This window comes from Cornus florida, unplaced genomic scaffold (assembly GCF_030987335.1).
Source record: "Cornus florida cultivar Cherokee Brave unplaced genomic scaffold, ASM3098733v1 CherokeeBrave_3.0.0_Hap2_Chr04, whole genome shotgun sequence".
Classification (NCBI taxonomy): Eukaryota; Viridiplantae; Streptophyta; class Magnoliopsida; order Cornales; family Cornaceae; genus Cornus; species Cornus florida.
Window position 1 is genome coordinate 105,347,849 of NW_026775574.1, and position 21,184 is coordinate 105,369,032.

The following is a 21,184-nucleotide window of genomic DNA, read 5'->3' on the forward strand; positions in this document are numbered from 1 at the left end:
AATTCAACCTTTTTCTTTAAGTGATCAAAAAGTCCCTTCAATTATCAATAGTAATTAAGTCATGTCATACTTTTTTATTAATGTTTCAATATTAATTACAAAGTTCTCAAACTTCAAACTTCCAATTAGTGTAACGACCCTAAACTGATACCATTTAAAATAAAATAAAATAAAAATAAAAAATTTGACATGACCTCCGCTAAAAATAGTTCTACAACAACCTGTTCAAATGAAAAAAAAATACAACGGCCTTTCAAGACCTATCCAACCTGCCCCAACACACAATACAAAAGAAATATAATACATTTCTCAATACCACAACATCAACAACCTCCCCAAGTTAGCCCATCATCGTCATCCCATTCAACTTAAGCATTTACATAATCTCAGTTTACAACAGAAATAATCAAGGATCTTAGTTATGTTGCAGGGCCACTATTTGCAAAAATGAATACTCTTTTACATAGTTTGAGACTATACCAAAAAAAATGGACTAAGATACAAAATATAACAAAATATAACTCCTAATATTCTTCAAGCTTGCGGGGGATTGTCATCCGCCACTTCTTTCCCGTTTCCTGAAAAAAAAATGTTAAATAAAAGGGGTGAGCAAAATTGCTCAGTAGGTGGTGCCTAAGACACACTTCTTGTGTCCCCGTGAATCCAAGCAAGGAATAGGACAATAGGAATCGGGGTCATACTATGTCGAGAAAATACAACATTAAATCCAATCTCAGCATACACAATATGATGCTATGAAATGCAATGCAAACCGATGTCGCTCCCCATTTTCAACATTCAAATCCATCACTTTTAAACTGTTAATATAACCCGCCCTTTGGTGATCCTGCAGCGACACGGGAGAAGGATTGGCTAGTGTCCCTGAACCTTGGTACCCCCGCGGCTTCATTTTGGGCCTAGCTAGCTCAACTACACTAGGGCAATCTCCCTAGTTCCCTCTAGGCTATATTAACACACCGGCCCTTTGGTACTCCCGCGGCGACCAGGTTTTCATAAAACATTTTAATCAAAGCTTCTTCCCCAAAATTCCCTTTTTCATTTCAAAATAATTTTCCCCATTTTCATGCCCAATGACATGCATGAACATTACATACTTTCTCAAATGCCATGACAAATGAAAGACTTTTATATTATACAATTTAACATGCTTCCATTTAACAATTTCTAATAAATTATTAATACCATATGCATGAAAAATTAACACGTATACATGATTTCCACATAGTAAGTTTTAACAAGTTATCAAACACACCAGCATATAAAATCAACATTTTAAGCATGTTTTTCACACAAATCCACATATACACATAATCATGAATTCCATATACAAAGCCAAATCATTTTGGAGGCATTCATCTCAAATTAAGCATGTTTAACTATAATTAACAAAGAATAATTCACAATGGAGTAAGAATCTCATGGATTAGGAACCCCTATCTCACTTTTATGCAAAACCCCTATTCACCTCAAACCCTTAAAATGGGTCTCAATTTTCGGACTCCCTAGAGTGGCCAAAAGCTGAAATTGCTGGTATGGATTTGAACACCTCACCGTGGGCTTCAATTTGCCGCAAACGGCACTTAAAATTACTAAGTATTGAGAGAGTAATCTAGATTCAAAGTTTGAATGAAAAAAAAAAAAAAAAAAAAAAAAAAAAAAAAAAAAAAGCAAACTACGGGTGAGAAAGAGTTAGCCGAGAAAAAGAGGAAAATGAGATCAAAGTCATGGTCTCATGGCCTTTTGTTTGTTAATGGTAGGTCTCATGGCCTTTTGTTTGTTAATGGTAGGTCTCACCTATTTTTCAATTTCTTTTATCTTTTTCTTTTGCTTTTAAATTACACCACACACATACATATATACACATATGCACTTATATTTATAATTAGACACAGACATTACAATTAGGTTTAAAACTTTTTAGTAGAAAAGATTTCAAAGTCTTATTGAAACTATATATAACTTATTGGCCATTAAAAATAAAGGTTAAGTGCCAAAAATTCCTGTAACATAGGTTTTGTGCACAAAAAAGTTTCTCTTTTTTTAAAATGTACATTTCAGTCCATAAAGTTCAGAAAAGGTGCAAATAAGTCCACCTGACCACTTTTTGGTCAAAATTGACATAGAATAATTTTAAAACCCTCATTTACCTGGCCGCCACATCACTGCCACAACAATTGGTGGCTCCACCACCATAGTCGCCGCACCCAAAAACCACCACCACCTCCACACCCAATACAATTAAAAAAATGGTTAATTTTATTGATACCCCTTTAAATTTGGTCAAATATCATCCTCAAATATCTTTTGAAAATCACTATCACTTAGGTCTATTTTTGCTTTTCCGTTACGGTCTCTGTTAAAAACATGAGAAAAGACAACTTTGCCCCTAATTTTTTAATCACATTTATTCCTAAATATCAGATAACCTAAATGACTATTATACCCCTATTTCTCTCTCCTCTATCTCTATCTCTATCTGAAGGACATTTCAGTGTCTCTCTCTCTTCTCTATTGTTCTTCTTTCTCTCTCTTCTCTATTGTTCTTCTCTCTCTCTCTCTTCTCTACAGATACAAGCCACATATTAACAAAACCATGAAACCCTAGTTCCAAAGTCCAAACTTCATACCATTAAGCCCTAGTTCCAGTTTCCATCCACATACATCACCTATCAAACCCATATACCTTCCATCCAACTACTTACGACCGTGCAAACGCTATCTCAGCGTTCCAATATTTGATTTTTATTATTGTTCGCTTCACCCCGCAAAGCTCTCCAATCATGACCAATTCACCGAAGATAGAAGAATTCACGATCTCCGACACGTCCTCCATTCCTGTAAAATCCAACTGCTGAAGAAGGGCCAACGCGACGGTGGTTTGGTCCAGAATCTTCCGGCTCTCCTCCAGGCCCCGGTCTAGCCGAAGCCGACCACCTTGAGCGGCAGCGAAGCCCATAGTGGTGGAAGTGAAGGTGGAAACTTGATTCCAAACGGAGGGCCATTCCATTGAAGTAGATAAAATTTTAATTTACAACGCTTTTTGGCTTTTATATACAGTATATTGTTGTGCGGAAAAAAAAAAATTACTATATTGTTTTCTTATCCAATTATTCTACTTGGAACCAAATTTGGGATTTGGATTTAGAATTAGAAAAGAAATTGGATTGGAAGCAAAACGGGATTTCATATATGTGTCTGGAATAAACTAGAATTTTAAAAAATAATTGAAAATAAAATATAATTTTGTACCATTTAAACCTATAAATATATATGTATACAAGGACGAATATTTATCAATTTAATTTGATCAAACATATGAAATATATATATATATATATATATATATATATATATATATATATATATATAATACAGTATATTTAAATTACCAAAAGAATAGCGCAGTATTAGATATTTAGATGAGACAGTTTCAACGATGATACAGTATATTTAAATTACCAAAAGAATAGCGCAGTATTAGATATTTAGATGAGACAGTTTCAACGATGATAGAATAATATATATATATATATATATATATATATATATATATATATTTGTTTCCAGTAAATATGATGTGATACCTCCAGATCTCCGGATGCGGGTTGGCCAGGCCCACGCCCGATCACCAGAGGATATCAAACCAATTAGTAATAAATGAACACAGAATACAATTAAGTTAAAACAGAAATAAATAAAACGCTGAGAGAGCTAAAACGATAACCCAAAAACTTTTATTGATAAACAAAAACATCTGATACAAATCATCCTCCATCTTATACAACTCAGGAATCCATCTCTTATGGACCCCTAATCAAAATCCAAACCAAAATACAAATACTAAAAGAACATCCAAAGTTAAACCATAGAGAGAAGTCCTACATCATCGGAAGAGTGAGTAAAAGTCTCTGCTCAGCACAATCAAGTCTACGACTGGAACTGTCGAACACCTGAAAAATAGAAGTGGGTTAAACCCACAAATAAGTTCTATCCTACTACAATCCGAACAAGGACTCGATACGCATATACATCCTAACCAATTCAACAATAACTAAATAGTCCGTAGATATATATATAATCACACTACAGGACTCTCATTGGACTACAGGCCCGTCTCAACCTGACTAGTAGGCACCATGCAAAACGCACCTGAGGTAGGCATGACTACCTAGGCCTAGCAGGGTACACATCCAACAATCATAGCCAGCTATGCATCCCAATGCATATACGCTCCCTAGCCAACGACTCTGAGACTCAGGCTCATAACGTGGCACCATAAAAATATAATTAAATTCCATTCCAAAATCCATAGTAGTGCCGCTCAACTATATGTTGCCTTGACACTACAAATAAAATAGGATTAAACTTTTAGTTAATCCATTCCTTAATTCCAGAGTAGGTAAGACTTAGCGTTTTTGAGCTAATCCCCCTAGTATGAAACCTTCCCATACCGGTGCATACAATTCATCCATCAATGATGCACATTCATTAGAACATCAAAAACATCCAGAGTCTGACATAATAGCAATCAGATATAAGCAAGATTCTAATATGCATACAGTACATGATTAAAATTATGAAACATCCATTTAAATTGCTAAAATAATGATATCCAATTTAAACTATCCACTTCCATAAAATTTACAGAACATAAATTTATACAATCCACCAATTAACGTCCATAACATGGTATAATGAATATTAGAATCATAAACTGCACATTATACTAGAATTCCCAACCGATACTTCCATACTAGCTCATTTGAATTTCTAAAACAAAAACTAGTAAATAAATCCTCCTATATCCTTGATGGCATGCAAAGTCATATTTAAATTTCATGTCATCAATTTCAATCTTTAACTATAAATCCTGAGAATAACATAATGGTACATAGAAAATATAAGCTGAGCACATTATATGAATTCCAAAAATACTTTCATACCAGTCCGTGTAGTTTGCTAAGTTAGAACTAGCAACTAAAACTTCTACAACTCCCGACAGCATGCAATTTAACATCTAAAGTTCATGAAATCTATAACCACATCCTAAACCAACGTTCCTGGGACTTAAATATGTTATATACATTATTGTCATAAATTCCCAAAAACTAATTTTCATACCAAACTATTTAGTTTGCTAGAACAGAACTAAAGAAAAAATTTAAACCTTCATCCATCCTTGACAGCACACCTATTAATATCCAAAGAAATCATGATGTCCACTTCCAAAGCTTAAACCAATAATTTTAAGTCTTTAATGTGTTTTATACTTCATTTAAAAACCCTCATCAAAGTCCAGAATTTCCTTTTAGCCCTGGAGAAACAAAAATCACAATATTTCACGTACTGGGCAAATACAAAAGGTTGAGGGGGCTCCAATTTAAAGTAGAGGAGGCTCCACTTGGGTAGAGGGGGCTCCAATTTTAAGTAGAGGAGGCTCCACTCTTCTCAGCCTCTGTCTTCCTTCTCCGACGTGATCCAGACCCTCTGTCTTCCATGGTTAATGTTCGTACTGGTTAATTCTAAGTCCTAGTGTGTTCCAGAAACTTTAAAATTCATCATTCATTAACCGACATCAATCAACACAAGAATTAAGCATGAAAGACTTAAAACCAACAATTACCGTTTCAAGAACATATACTGTTTTAATCTATTCTATCATGCAAACCAGATTAATTCTAGTGTTTCCCATTGTGTTCTAGAACTAATTAAGTTCTTTGTCCATCAATTAACATCAATTAAATTATGAATTGCGCAGGAAAGAATTTAAAACAAGCAATAACAGATTTGTAAAGCATACTGTTTAAACATCTCAGACATGCAAACTAGATTAATTTTAATCTTTATTTAATCCTGGAATTGGGTTAGAGATGCAAAGAACACAAGTCAAAAGGAGAGAGTTAGGAATAGAACTTGCCTTTGAGGTTTCAGTTCAAAACCTCAGCGTCGTCTTCCTAAAGTTTCCGGCGATTCCTACTGTTCCCGACTCCTCTGTTGCCCTTGGTTCCAACCACGAACAACACTCCTTCCGTCACATCCTGGTCCGACCTTTAATCCACGGTCGAAGCATTAACCAGTTCTCTCTGTTTTCTCTCAAGTCCCTCTCTGTTTTCCTCACAATTCTCACTGTTACGTCTCTGTGTCTATACGTAAGTAGGGTTTGTGATTTCTAACCCTAAGTCGATGTCTAATGACATATTTATAGGCTTAAGGAAAACCTAATTCCCCTATCTTAAGAAAAGACTAAGTCGGCTAACCATGAAGAAACTAAAACCCTAAAAGCAAAATAATGCAAAAGAAAACAATAAAACAATTAAATCAAATTTCCACGTAACCTATATTTAAGCCAGAAAAATAATTAAAACAAAATACTCAATTAAATAATTAAATAAACAAATACTACAATTAACTCAATTCAATTAAATACCATTAAAACAAATAAACAAGTAGCCAAATAAACACATTAAAATGAAAAAAATTACAATAGAATCATAAAAAAAATTTCCGAGACTATCCTTTTAAAATTAGGGGTATTACATATGATGATAGAATAGTAGAATTTTTTAAAGTGAAGACAACTTTAATCTAGAGATGAGAGAAGTGAAAAGAGATTTGGTAAGTTCAAATTTTTTATCTGGTCACACTCCAAATCCCCTCAAATTCTGTTGATTTTTCTCGGATTTCTCAACATTATGAAATTTCCATTGAAATCTCATGGAATTCCATTTCGTTTAAAATTCCATCTATTCGAAATCCTTTTTGAAATTCAATTCCCATGAAATCCCATTGTTACAAACACAACGTTAATTTCCTTGTTTTATATTGCCCTTGAAAACATACGTGTTATAGGTTTAAAAAAATTGGCAATTACATATTCAAAAATAAAATTTGTAATTACAAGTTAAAAATATTTTTCAAAATATCACCCTCAAATTTATATACATTTTTTCACATTTATAAGGTTCAAATTAGCAAGCAATTACAAATATATTACTGGTAAAAAAAAAAAAAAAAATTGTACTTAAAGAAGGTGAGTTGATTTCAATAGAAAAGTAAGGGTAAACATATCATTTGGATACTTAAGGAAATAATTTAATTAGTCAAACTAAAATAAAATGAAGGTAAATATGTCATTTGAATCGTTAAAGAAACAATTTAGTGGGTCAAACTAAAGTCAAAGGGTAAGAATGCCTTTTTACATGTAAAAAGTGGTCTGACAGAACTGCTAACTAACTTTTAGGGTGTGAGTAAAAAAAGGAACAAATCTTTGTAACATGAGTGATAATTATTTTTTAAATATATTTGAAGGTGATATTTAGCCCGAGCGTCAATAAAATTACCCCTAAAAATAAAAATAGAAACTCCAACCTCCTCCTCCTCCTCCTCCTCTGTTTCAATATGGATGCTCACTCTCGTCATCAAACCCACCTCTCTCTCTTTCCCTCTCTTTACCTCCATTTCTTGCCCCCGAAAATCAATACCCATTCTTCATCACCAAACCAACGATGAACTCCTCAGAGAAATTATTGTTGCATCAATGGCTGCAATTCGATTTGTTGCGACTCCACGGCTCTCGCAAAGTCTTTAATCGTTGCATTCCTATTTATCCAAAAAAAAAAAAAGGAGAAGAAGAAGAAGAGAGTGAAACTGGGTTTGAACCCAACAGTCCCTCCGGCTATATTCAGCGATGCGCGACGTCGGCGAGTAAGGATTTTGATCGATAGCGAAGCAAGGATTCTGATCGGTAGCAATGCAAGACAGAATGACGGGCAAGGACAGCGATGGTGGCGACTATAAAAGTACACCGGTGTCCTAACATGGGTCGATGCTGGAGTGATTCCGGCGGTGGATGACAACTGGAAAGGAAGTGGCTCAGAGGCTCCGACAAGCTACAGAGAAGACCCGTTTTATCAATACCATGAACTCCGATGTGGAGCTCTGAGTTGAGCTATAGAGAAGACGAGTGTAAGTGATACTGAGGGCGACGCGTGAACGTGACGCACCCTTGTTGTTGGTGCGAGTAGATCTGACGCGCCTTTGCTGTTGGTGCGTGTAGATCATAACGTCCATCACTGTAACTCCGGCGGTAGCCTGGGTCTCATATTTTTTGATGGCAGCGACGAGGTTGGTTCATGGCGACGACAAGTTCATGATTAGTGGCTCACGACGATGAAGGCGAGGAACGACGTCAACGAGCAAGGGCGGAACAGTCGGTGAGCTGGCCGCCCAGGCTAACTAGCATAAAGCAGGCGGGTTGCCCCTAGGGCGACAGACCGGCATGACTACAAGCTTGTGATGATGTGCTTGAGCGATGAGCAAAGAAGATAGAGCAACCGATCGGCGATGGGTTTGATGGGGAAGAAGAGTTACAGTTGGTCTTCTCTGGTTCGGGTGGTCAATGGCGAAGAGATGATTGCATCTATGAGAAGCTGACGATGCGTGGCTGCCTGAATTTTGTGGGTGAGTTTGGAAATTGTCTAAAATGTAATTTTAGATTGCATAAATTTTTTAATATTTATTTCATTTTATTGGCAAGAGGATATTATTATTTTTTTATGTAAAAAGTATTTGCACCAAATTGATAATAAAAGAAAGTTTTATATCGCATAAGAATTTTTTTTTACACTATATCGAAATTTTTTTACACTTAATTCTAAAAATAATTAGTAAGAAAGCTTGATATTTTTTATTACTAATAATTTGACAGAAATTGGCAATAATCCAGAATAATGCCAAGATTCGATTAATAAGCACACGTGTTGAACCAAGACTCTCTCTAATCTCTTTGAATCAAAAGATGGAGCACTTTTCTTGTACGGACAGGTGGCACGTGCAAGTAACTGTCCATGGCGGCAAGAAACCAACGTGGCAGATAGACGGTTATTTACCGTTTTGGCCGACTCGAAGCTTTGATTGCGATGTTAAACAAAGAATCTGATACCACTGAAGAAAAAAACAGCATTTTGGGTCATTTGTTTTTGTTATGAAAAGAGGCGAGTCCAAGTATTCTCCATATTTGCACTTATCCACTGTGTTATTGATATTTTATGCATTCATGTCCCTGTTATTTATCCAAAAAAAAAAAATCATATAATCAAAACATAATCACCTATTGGTTAAGTGACATTTATCCATCTTGTGGGGGTGTTTCATAAATGAGAATGTGATTAAAAGAGCTCCGGAATTCATCTATCATTTAGTAAAAAGAAAAAGGCCTACCATTATAATGGTTGTTCAACAAAAGATGAAATTTGTAAATTTTTAAATATTAATAGACAACACAATTAAAAAATGAAAGGATAGAAAAAGAATTGACCAATTTTGATTGATTTGTCGAGCATCAAGCGGTCACTTTTTTTATAAAAAAAAATTATTTACTTATTCGATAATAGCACATACAATTTAAATTATTTTTAAAATTACAAAAATGAGTATTTATTGGGCAGTAAATCACTCGAAATATACTACTTTATGAAATGGGTCTCACCAATTTTTAAAAATTGCTTTCAACTAACTGCTATAATAATTTTTATTGACCGAATACACGGTTTACCCAAATTTGATCTAAAATGTGTTCAAAATAGAGAATATTCAAGATTACATGGGTGCATGAATAATATGCACAAGTCCAAAGTAAAATAAAAAATAAAAAAATAAATTCATTTGTGGCCAACAAATAGAAAAAAGGAATAACGAAATCTAGAAAGAAGTGGAAGAAGGAAAGAACATATACTTTCCTTATCCTCTTCCTTTTCCTTTCCAAAGCTCGTAACCAACAGATATTTTATTAATAAAATAATCAAATCTTAAATCATTAACTATGACAAAAACATTTGTGCATCCCCACCATAACCTCCCAATCAAATTTTCTCTTTCCCTCTCTCTCCCTCTCTAAAAAAACAAGAATGAACGACCCAGCAAGCTCTGTTCATGGACCTGTGTCAATGTCACCAAAGCTGATCATTTAAGAAAACTGAGTATTACTTCTGGGTTTGTTGAGGGAAAAATGGGGTTGTTTCTTGGTCTCTTCTTTGGTATCGCCTTCAGTATTGGGTTAATGACTTGTTTTGCTCAATTACAGAAAAATCGATCTCAACGTCGGTCTCATTTGGTATTTGATTCAATTCTCTTCATACCCATTTAATCAAATTTGTTATTATCATATATATATATATATATATATATATATATATATATATATATATATATATATTAAGCTGTTATTGTCTTCTTATTTGATTTTAGGCAACAACGGTCATATCCTTTTCAAGGATGACAGTTGAGGATTCAAAAAAAATTCTTCCACCTGATTGCTACCCTCCTTGGGTAGTCTTTTTGCAACAACAGAAGTTGAGTTACAACTCTCTCTCTCTATAAATATTTTTATTTTTTTATTTTTTTAATTATTGTCTGATATTTATTATTAATAATTGCAGTTAAATTGGCTTAATGTCCAACTTGAAAAAATCTGGCCTTATGTAAATGAGGTATTTTTTGGTTTCCATAAAGTCTAATGCTTATAATTAGCTGGATTTAATATGGTGACACTAACAATTGTTGTGTATGTGTGTGTGTGTGTGTGTGTGTGTGTTGGTGATGTGGTTGTGTAGGCAGCATCACAGCTAATACGAACTTATGTTGAGCCAATTCTAGAGCAATATAGACCAGTTATAATATCTTCTCTCAAGTTTTCCAAGTTGACACTTGGTACTGTGGCTCCACAATTCACAGGTTAGTTGGATTGGTAATGTTATTTCATTTCATTTCATTTTATTTTAATATGAAGGGATTGAACCCAAATGGCCATTCATGAGACTGTTTAATTTCTGCCTCTAGTTTCAAGAAAATAAAATTTTACCAGAACCATTTTAGTTGCAATTTGGTGTGGTGTTCATGATATGTAAATATGGTATTTTTACATTTTAAATAAAATAATTAAAGGCCACTCATTATGCATTTTATTCCTATGTTTTCAAATATCAATTAACATTTTCTGGGTAAATCCTTGGGAAATCTATGGTAAAAATCATCTAGATCAAGAGGTTCATTCCGGATTGAACATTGATAGATGTTTATATATGTGTGTGTATATATGTACATGTAAATTTAAACAAATTGATCTCATTTGTCAGGCGTTGGTTGGTGCTCATACGAGTTGTTGATGTCTTTTAGGTGTTTCTGTTATCGAAGGCGACACTAGGGGGGTCACCATGGAGTTAGAGTTGCAGTGGGATGGAAACCCTAGTATCACAATTGATGTTAAAACCAAAGTTGGCGTGGTACTACCTATAAAGGCCAGTCTTCAACCTGTTTCTTATCTCAACAGTAATCTTGCTTATTCTTGATAGTAAAATTGATATACAACTATTCTAACACTTTCTTTTGACTCGGAATTGGTAATTTCTGCATATACAGCAGAATTGCATACTGTATTATGTCACTGATTAAGTCTAATTCCTAATTTGAATGCGGATATGCCATACAGATAATTTGATGCTCTCGAGTTCCAGTGGCTAAAATAAGTACAAAAATATTTAATTGTAAATTTCTTAGGCATTCTGAGTTACTCGATTTATTGTATAACTAGATATTCTGAATGATGTATAGGCCAAAATTGTTACTCATTTTGGACTTTGGTCATAGAAACTTAACAAGACCTTTGTGATTGAACTGATGAACACAAATCTGAAACTCAAAACATTTCTTCTTCTATGATCTCTTCTCCAGATGTATACAATAATGTTTGATGTATGTTTGTTACTCTGGTTACTTACGGGGTATCATACTACTATCATATACTCTGCACCGATAAACCTTTTACTGCATTTTGCTTCGCATGTTGTTTTTCTGCTCCAATTTTTCTGTTGTGAATAAAATGTACAGCAGCTGTGGAAAATTCGAGGCCTATGCCTTTTTATCTGAATTGGCCAATCAATATATATACAACTACACTAGACAACATACACGCGATCTCATTTTCATAATCCTTGTATGTAAGGAAGCCTGGAATTTTACTTTGAATTCATTTTAATTATTTGTATAAACAATAAATGTCTTCTGTGAAGTGGACATCAAGTTGGAATGGCTTTGTTCAGAGTCATCAACTACTGGAACTGGTCCTATTCCGTTTATGTATTATTCGTTCTGTTTTTAGACATTTTTGGTTTTCACGTTGCACTCCTCCAATTAGACGCTAATGTATTTCATAGTAGAATTACCTCTATATAGAAGTAAACCTCCTTTACACCCTCGCCTTACCCATAATCAACCTCCTTCAGATGAAGGCGGATTTTAGTTAAGGTCTCCGGTGCATCAACTCACAAGTTTTACGAGTAATCCATCTTGCACCTTCTTATTTTTTCATATGTAGCTCTAGTTTCATTTGCCTCAAGATAGACCAAATTCCCCCGATTGAAATTGATTCTTTAAGTTCCTCCATTTTTGGGAATTTCCTTTTTTTTTAAATGTTATATTCAGTCTCTTTTACTTCTTGAAGGATTTGTAGATGACTGTTAGATAGGCTTTCATGATATATAAATAATTGGGTAGATGATTGTACTAAAAGACATCTTTTATAATATTTTGATTATATATGTTTATCTAGGTCAAAAACATTCAATTCACAGGGGTTTTCAGTTTAATCTTCAAGCCACTAGTTGATGTGTTTCCTTGTTTTGGAGCTGTTTCTTATTCCTTGAAAGAAAAGGTCAGTCATCGTTATTTGTTGTTGTTTTTTGCTTTTAAGGAAAATTTAATAACTTGGGAATAGGTAATTCTTCACAAATGTAATAAAAAAATATACCAATCCACTTTTTTTTTTTTTTTTTTTCTCTCTTGACAAGTGTCCATATGCTTTTGCCTGCAGAAAAATCTGGATTTTCAGCTCAAGGTTGTTGGTAGTGATATATCAACAATTCCAGGAATTTCTGATGCTATAGAGGTTGGAGAAATTTATACTTTGTCTCTCTCTTTTTCTTTTTCTTTTTCTTTTTCCCAAATATCTCCTAAAAATGGTGCATCATATTTGCAAGAAGGGGCTCAAGATGTTATATAACTAAACATTCATGTTACGTTACAGTGATTGGATTTACTCTTTCATACTGAATTTGGTACCGGTTCTTTGGTTCAGTAGACATTTACCCCTCCCCGAAATAGACACATGTTATGATGGTAAATTGGTTCGATGAAACTTTCATTCTCCTTTGTATAGGAAATGATACAAGATGCTATTGAAGATTCTATTACATGGCCAGTTCGGCGAATTATACCCATATTACCAGGGAATTATAGGTAAGCTAAGTGTGGTGTCTTTTTATACTGTCAATTGTCACTCTACTCGAGTTCATGGCTTTAGTTCTGGTATTGGTCTTAGCATTGTTGACCTAAGCAACAACTCGTTATTGAAAGAACTCCTCAATATTTGGCCTGAAAAATTCGAAAACAAGCAGAATGAATAAACTAAGATAGGAAGAGGAAAAATAGATTGAAACACATATTTAAACAATCATTTGGTTAAAGTTGAAGTAATTTTATGCATATTTACTTCAGGAATGGCCCTATATGCACTCCAATGCCTTGGTCCGTCGCACCATTATATCATTTGGTTTAAATATTTTTATTCTCCTAGTTCATTTGGTTTAAGTTGAAGTAATACTAATATGCACACCAATGCATATTATTTTTATTTTTTTATGTGACAACCTTTGACACTAGAGTTCCTTAGGCCTGATCATAGAATGGTCTAATATTCCCTGTATGTACAATGAATTCATTGAAGCGACAAACAAAAAGCCACTTTATCTTTTTAAGTACTTTGATGGTTACACTGAAACATTCAAACTATAAGAAAACTAGTTCCTTTTTTTTCTGGTATGTGATGCAAGTTGGCCTCATTTGTGAATTTGTTGTGTTTTAGTGACCTAGAATTGAAGCCTGTTGGAACATTAGAGGTGAAGCTAGTACAGGCCAAGGACTTATTAAATAAAGACATTATCGGAAAATCTGATCCTTATGCTGTGTTATTTATACGTCCATTGCGTGACAAAATGAAAACGAGCAAAACGATTGTAAGTCAAGTCACCTTATTTCTCAATCAATTTCCTTTTTCTTTCTTTTGGATTGATCAGAACTCTGCATTGTTTGTCTAGAACAACGAACTAAATCCAATCTGGAATGAGCACTTTGAGTTCGTAGTTGAAGATGCATTTTCTCAACACTTGACAGTAAGAGTTTTTGATGATGAAGGGGTTCAAGCTTCTGAACTCGTCGGCTATGCTCAGGTGCTGCTGAAAGACCTTGAGCCTGGTAAGGTGAAGGACATGTGGTTGAAACTGGTCAAGGGTTCAGAGTTCCATATGGATAAAAAATACAGGGGTCAGGTGAGAATGCCAATTCTATCTTCTATTATAATCTCATTCAAATAGATTACAGTATTCGGATTCGATTAGTATTTGACTGCATAGTTTTGTATAGGATCTTAAGTATTAATAAAGATCGGATCTAATTATCTCTATAACTACAGTAAAAGACTCGTTCAGCCAAGCGCAATTGATAAGGTCTTTTGTAAATTGTATGTAAATTTGTGGTAAGCCGTAGTAGAAGGGGGGAAATCACAATGACATGATTGAATTATGAGACCAGAAGTGGTTTATATTAACAATGATTTTCCACATTTCAGAGAGACTTCCACCGAAGAACAAAAATGGATATATCATCACTTACAGCATATTCTGTTTCTGGCCACTGAATTTGGATGGATTTTTTTCATTTTGAGGGTCTGTTTTTTTCCAAGAGAAGAAAACAGGAATAGAAGAGAAAATCTCAATTCGTTAGTCAAAAATTCACAAATGGATTACAAATACAATAGGTTAAACACAAGCATCCTACTCATTGTCCGTTAAACAAATAGGGTAACACACTACCTCAAATTTTATCACTATCTAAGAAGCTTGTGCTTCTACATGCAGGTGCCTTGTCGGTGTTGGATACCTACACTTCATGAACACTCCTAGAAAATGATCTGACACCTCATGGACGGTTCCATATTTCAAAAATAAATTTTATTCTCCATTCCACTTAACCAACATGTAGCACAAAACATCTTCATAGGATGAAGACACTCTGGATTGACCAATATTTCTTTCTTTGTAGAAAAATCATATCATAGATAATGACCATCACAAGACAAACATGCATTGTACTTTTTAAAATATTATATAAAAATATAATTGTGATGGTAAATATAATAGGAGATAGCAGCATATAAAAAATAAAATTCTTGACATATATATATTTTTATCCTTCAAATTATGCAATACTTAGTATAGAAATTAGAAAGTTAATAATGTTCTATAATTGTCTTATATAGTAGACGCATATAAATAAAATTTTAATTTATATATGTCATGTCCAAACCATGTCCTTATCCTCTCATTTTAGGATTTGACATGGCAGCATGTCCATGTCATACCGTGTCCATATCATGTGTGCATGCATGCCACAGAGAGAGAGAGAGAGAGAGAGAGAGAGAGAGAGAGAGAGAGAGAGAGAGAGAGAGAGAGAGAGAGAGAGAGAGAGAGAGAGAGAGGTTCCAACAATTTTATTGCATATACCTATCTTCTGAAGTTTGTGTTATATTATATTTCTTAGTTCATTATGTTAAGTGTAGTTTCATGCTTGATTTACATTTGTTGCATTTTCTAGGTGCACTTGGAGCTTTTATATTGTCCTTTAGGCACAAAGAGTAGGTTTACAAATCCTTTCGACCCTGACTACTCGTTAACTATATTGGAGAAGGTCCTTAAAGCAGGAATGATCGAAAGTAAAGATTATGATATTTTAAAATCTCAAAAACAAATGAGGAGGGATGCCATCTTGAGAGGGGTCCTTTCTTTGACAGTAATGTGTGCCGAAGACTTGCCAGCAGTGGATCTGATGGGAAAGGCCGATCCCTATGTTGTACTTACAATGAAGAAATCCAAACAGAGAAATAGGACTAGGGTAAGATTCTGATTGTCCAATTGTGATAACACTCCAATTGGTTCTTGGAAAGAACGATTTATGGTACAGAAATTACATCCTCTGTTAAGCCATTTGCTTTTCGTTCCATACTTATTTCTGAGAATCAAATGGAGGCTTTAAGTTTTGGACCAAAAGAACATAATTCACCTACTTATAAACATGTTTCTTATAGGACCTTCGAACTCTCCTAGGTGGATACAATCACCTTAAAGGTTGAAACAAGTATACTTAATTATTATAGATAACTATTGCGGTACTCTATACTGAAATTACTGGGACTATGATTTCTGTTCGTTCCCTCATTCTCAGGTTGCAAATCACAGCTTAAATCCAGTTTGGGATCAAACATTTCATTTTGTTGTTGAGGACGCGCTACACGATATGTTAATTTTGGAAGTCTGGGATCATGACATTCTTGGGAAGGTATACTTCTCTTACTAGTCACATCAATTTCTGCCTTTTTTGGTTGGTAATCTGGCCTTTAGTTAGCAATATCTTATGTTAAAAAATATTTGATCAGTTCTTCAGTTTTTAGAATGAAATATATCATATGGTAATCCAATATAGCTGTTTTAGGATTTGCAAATTTATAGTTGGTACTAGTTGTGACTTGTGAATATATTCTTTCCTCCAATATAATATTGTGAAAATGTCACACTCAAAAGCATGAAGTCACTCCACAAAAAAAATTAAATTTGTCATGAGAAATCATGCATATTGTAGGAAACCAAATATTGAATTCTTTACACGTTGGTAAGTGAATGCATTGGCATTTATGTTTACTATTCTTCGAATTTCTTATATATAATTTGACGGCTGTTGAAATGGAAAAATGTGATAAAGATCCAGTAATAGTTAAAAATTCTGAAAAATGGCATATGATTAAAGCAGTCCAGTAATATCCTAACTGGTCACCCAAATTTCCTCCCCTTAAGTAAGGCATCGAGTGTTCAACTTAATTGGTTTAGGATCAATCTTGAATTATACGGTGGTTAAAGGGTAGTAGAACTGTCCGATGATCATTAGAAGAAGAATTATTAATGGGATTATAAAATCAAAATTCTATGTGCATTTGAATACCGAAGAGGTTTGAATGGCCATTGAAGTTCGCTTGGAATTTGGGTGTTAAAAATCCATAATCATGAATAGAAATGCTGAAGAAAATGGAAGCCATTATTATGACTGATGGCATCCAATCATGGTTGAGTTTTCACTTGATTTTTTAGTGATTATCTGTCAACTGGCTGCTGTTTTTTCCACTCGATCTCGCAAGTTGTCTATTGTAATCTTTGTTTTGAGCTTTACAGACTATTATGATACTACTAAATCATTCAGCTAAACTAATTTCAACTAAATATTACAGGATATGATAGGAAAATGCATCATGACACTCACCAGGGTTTTATTAGAAGGGGAGTTCACAGACACATTTGACCTAGATGGAACTGAATCAGGAAAGCTGCATTTGCATCTCAAGTGGACTCCACAGCCGATATTGCGGGATTACTGATTAACTGAAAAAAAAACAAAAAAACAAAACACACCGAAAATCTCCCAAGTTCCGGGTTCTATATCCAAGTCTTCCAGCATATCCTCTTGATGAAGGGCCGAAGAAATTTCATTGGAGCATCAACATGGAACAAAAAGTTGTTGAACTGAGCTCAAGTCTTGCTGTTTTTGTCTATTACAATTAGAGGGCAAATTTAGAGGGAAATCATGAAGATTTGAAATTGTTGAAGCTGGCACAGTGGTACATATATGCTGTTGTAAATAGTGTTGTTTGGAAACATTAAGATTTGGTGTTCAACCTCATTTATTTCTGTTTATAAAAATATTAATACATTTTTTGTGATCATTGTGTTCTTTTAAAACTGAATAAACAAAGTAGGCAGAACTACTTATCAGTATGTTTTGGGGATAAAAATTTTGAACATCAATTGACCATAAGGGTTAAATCGGAAAGATTTCTTTGTTTTGGAAGTGGTAAATTTCTACTGAAATCAACATAGCAGCTAGAGTAATATTGAAAATTGATTTATTACTAGAAAGGTTTGTGTGTGTGTGTGTGTGTAACGACCCACTCCACCACATGGTATGATATTATCCGCTTTGAGCCTGAGCCCGCACGGTTTTGCTCTTGGGCTTCACCCCAAAAGGCCTCATACCAATTGGAGAAGTAGGTCGTTACAAATAGTATCAGAGCAGCTCTCAACAAAATCAGAGGGGTCAATAGCAGCAGACTCAGAGAAACTGGCAGGGTCAGTCTTGGCAGAGAGGTAGACAAGATTGGCGAGCAGGGAAACGGCAGAGAGTTGGTGAAGGTGAGCAATCCACAACTTTAGTACCAGCCACACCTCATGATGCACAGCCATATCAGTTCAGTGGGTCATTACAAATGGTATCAGAGCCTGACCCAGTCGGAAGTGTGCCGACAGGGACGTCGGGCCTCCAAGGGGGGTGGATTGTGATAACCTTGTGGGCAGGTGTGCCGTGGGCGGGTGCGAGAGACACTGTCAAGCTACCACACTGGCGAGCTACGGGTGCAGTAACGACCCGCTCCACCACATGGTATGATATTGTCCGCTTTGGGCCGGAGCACGCACTGTTTTACTTTTGGGTTTCACCCCAAAAGGCCTCATACCATGTGGTGGAGTGGGTCGTTACAGTGTGTGTGTGTTTGTGAGCAGTGGATGGGGTGTGTAAAAAATGTGCCTTGGATTTTCATACTGTTGAACATGTGTTGTTGACTTCTTCAATTTTTTCCAATGTGAATCATATTTGAAAAAAGGGCAAAGTGAGAAAATTTTCATAATGTTTAAATTTTGGGCAAATATCACCCATAAAATTTATTATTATTTTTTTTTTGGTATGCAAGTGCGTGAAAAAATGATCAAAGAAGGGCTTGAGGTCGCTGTTTGGTTACAAATTTAGTCATGTGCATTGCACATGACATTTTTGATATATAAAATTTTAAAAATACCCTTTTCTCTTTTAATAATGCCCTTATATATAAGGACGAGGAAAAATGTACAAAAAGAGGAACACTTTAGTTATTTCACATTTAATTATTTTTTTACCATTTTTATTCAGTTATAGAGAGACACTTTAGTCTTTTCAGCATTCAGACATTTATTTGCTCAAAAATTAAATGTTATGAATTTTTCAAAACCTATAAGGGGTTATACATTCTATATGCATGCCATATGAGTGTTTTTCTCTCGCAACCCTTGAAAAAATGTCGCCGCACTTATTAAATTCCGCTAAAGCAAATAGTCTCACATAACAGCTTAGTAAATTGTGATAAATCCAACTATTTTACTTAACGGAGTGTACTGGTCACAACTGTTGTAACCAATAATTTCTCGTCCTAAAGAACCCTAAATGTTATTGTATCATGTCATAACATTATGCCACTAAATTGTCATATGAAAACCAGGTTTCACACTATTGGTTTAGATGTAAAGGTGCTCTCTGTTGGATAAATTCGTAACTTACGCCTTCTACCACATTATTGTCAGTTGAAACAAAAACAGCCCCAATTTGTTGAAACAATGTCAAAAACTCTCACAAACCGATGCTCATTCATCTTTTTTTGATTAATAGAGTTATTTAGAAAATGTTTGTACTTTGTGGAATAAACAATGGAGGCTGCTGGAGGAGTGTAAATAATTCACTACAGCTAATTTATTTATTTATAGGTGCATTCCACATGAACAATGACACATGATAGAATTTTGTTCCCTCATGTGTCGTGGTCAGAAATACAAAAATTGGTGTAGTTTTATACTCCATATTTATAAAATATTCATTCTCTTGGTTTTTTTTTTGTTAATGGATGATAAAAGGCTTTGAATAGGACAACTGCTTTCCAATAACTAAGGAATAAAAATTAGGAAAATGATTTTTGTACGAATAGTTGTAATGAATTGCTAAATTTACTCTCTTAATTGGTCAATTATGCAACAAAAAAAGAATTGGAACTCCCCACTTAATTGTATTCGGTATAAATAGTCAGGCAATTCACTGTTCGGTGTGATACTCATATTCAAGTAAAGATTCATCTCTTAAGTCTACTCCATCATATAAGCTCCTCGTCTCCTCGTCCCTTCTACTGCCACACACATACGGCGCTGTTTGGAGGGGCTTCTTGATTCCAAAATTCCTTCTAGGAATGAATTTAGAAGATAAAATTGTTTGGAGATGTATTTTTTGAAATTCCTTTCAAAAATTTATATAGTTTTAATTTGACAATTTTATCCTAAATAATTTCCAGAAAGACTACAAATCTATTGTAGTTTAATTGACATACAGCAGGAAAAAAATTAAAAAAAAGGAATTGACATACAAAAGAGATAAAGTGACGAAGTGAAGATAGCAGATAAAAATAATAATAATAATAATAATAATAATAATAATAAAATATAAAAATATAAAAAAATAAAAAAGAAGAAAGATAGCAGATGATGAAGCTTTTGAAGAATTGTGACCTATCAAAAATTCTCAAAGAACTAGTTTAAATAGGAAAAGTATTTTAGTATTGGAATTTGAATTAAAGTAAAAGACTCCTAACAACTCTCTTTTGTTGTTCATAAAATTTGTTACTAGAGCACTAGATCAACAAGTTTTATGAAATAATAGGTGACAAATTTGTCCATAAAATTTGTTACTTAAAATTACGCTGGCTTCCTAGAGATGAATTCCAAAACCTAATTTTTGACACTTTGCTAGAACAAACTTCCTAAGACTTTGAGGTTGGTTAAAATTCATTTTCTTTTATTTCGTCACACACTACCATTTTTTTAGGAACGCCTTATTGGGCTTGGAAACCCGATTCAAGTCCCAGAAAGCTCCCCCAAACCGGCTCACAATTTGTGCTGGTGAGAAAATTTTAGATGAAATATTTTAAAATAGAGTATTTGATTTGATTACTATAAAAGATAATTTTATTTAAATTTGCTCAATTTTCAATTATAAGTACAATTTTTTGTTTTAATTTATATGAAAACCTATATCATTATATTATATTATAATAGGGAAGATTATTGATGGACAATACAAGCATAATACTTATTTATTTTTAAAATATTAGAGGAGTGAAACCAGAGAAAGAGTGAAGACTAGACATCCTACTTTTCATTATTTT

General features: G+C 34.2%; 1 protein-coding gene across 3 annotated transcripts; it reads left to right on the forward strand.

Annotated features, from left to right (window-relative positions):
* The first annotated feature begins 9,732 nt into the window (after nt 1-9,732).
* On the forward strand, nt 9,733-17,948 carry LOC132304491 (synaptotagmin-4-like). Of its 3 annotated transcripts, none has more exons than XM_059802187.1 (13): nt 9,733-10,132; nt 10,267-10,369; nt 10,456-10,508; nt 10,632-10,752; nt 11,194-11,315; nt 12,626-12,727; nt 12,887-12,961; nt 13,232-13,311; nt 13,937-14,087; nt 14,169-14,399; nt 15,817-16,020; nt 16,351-16,464; nt 17,405-17,948. In XM_059802187.1, the coding sequence occupies exons 1-13, from the start codon at nt 10,028-10,030 to the stop codon at nt 17,549-17,551; spliced, it is 1,608 nt and encodes a 535-aa protein (XP_059658170.1). In that variant the 5' UTR covers nt 9,733-10,027; the 3' UTR covers nt 17,552-17,948. The 3 variants fall into 3 exon arrangements, with proteins under 3 accessions (XP_059658170.1, XP_059658169.1, XP_059658171.1); XM_059802186.1 differs by having other exon boundaries at nt 9,734-10,132; nt 15,724-16,020; XM_059802188.1 differs by lacking the exon at nt 15,817-16,020 and having other exon boundaries at nt 9,734-10,132.
* The last annotated feature ends 3,236 nt before the right edge of the window (nt 17,949-21,184 follow it).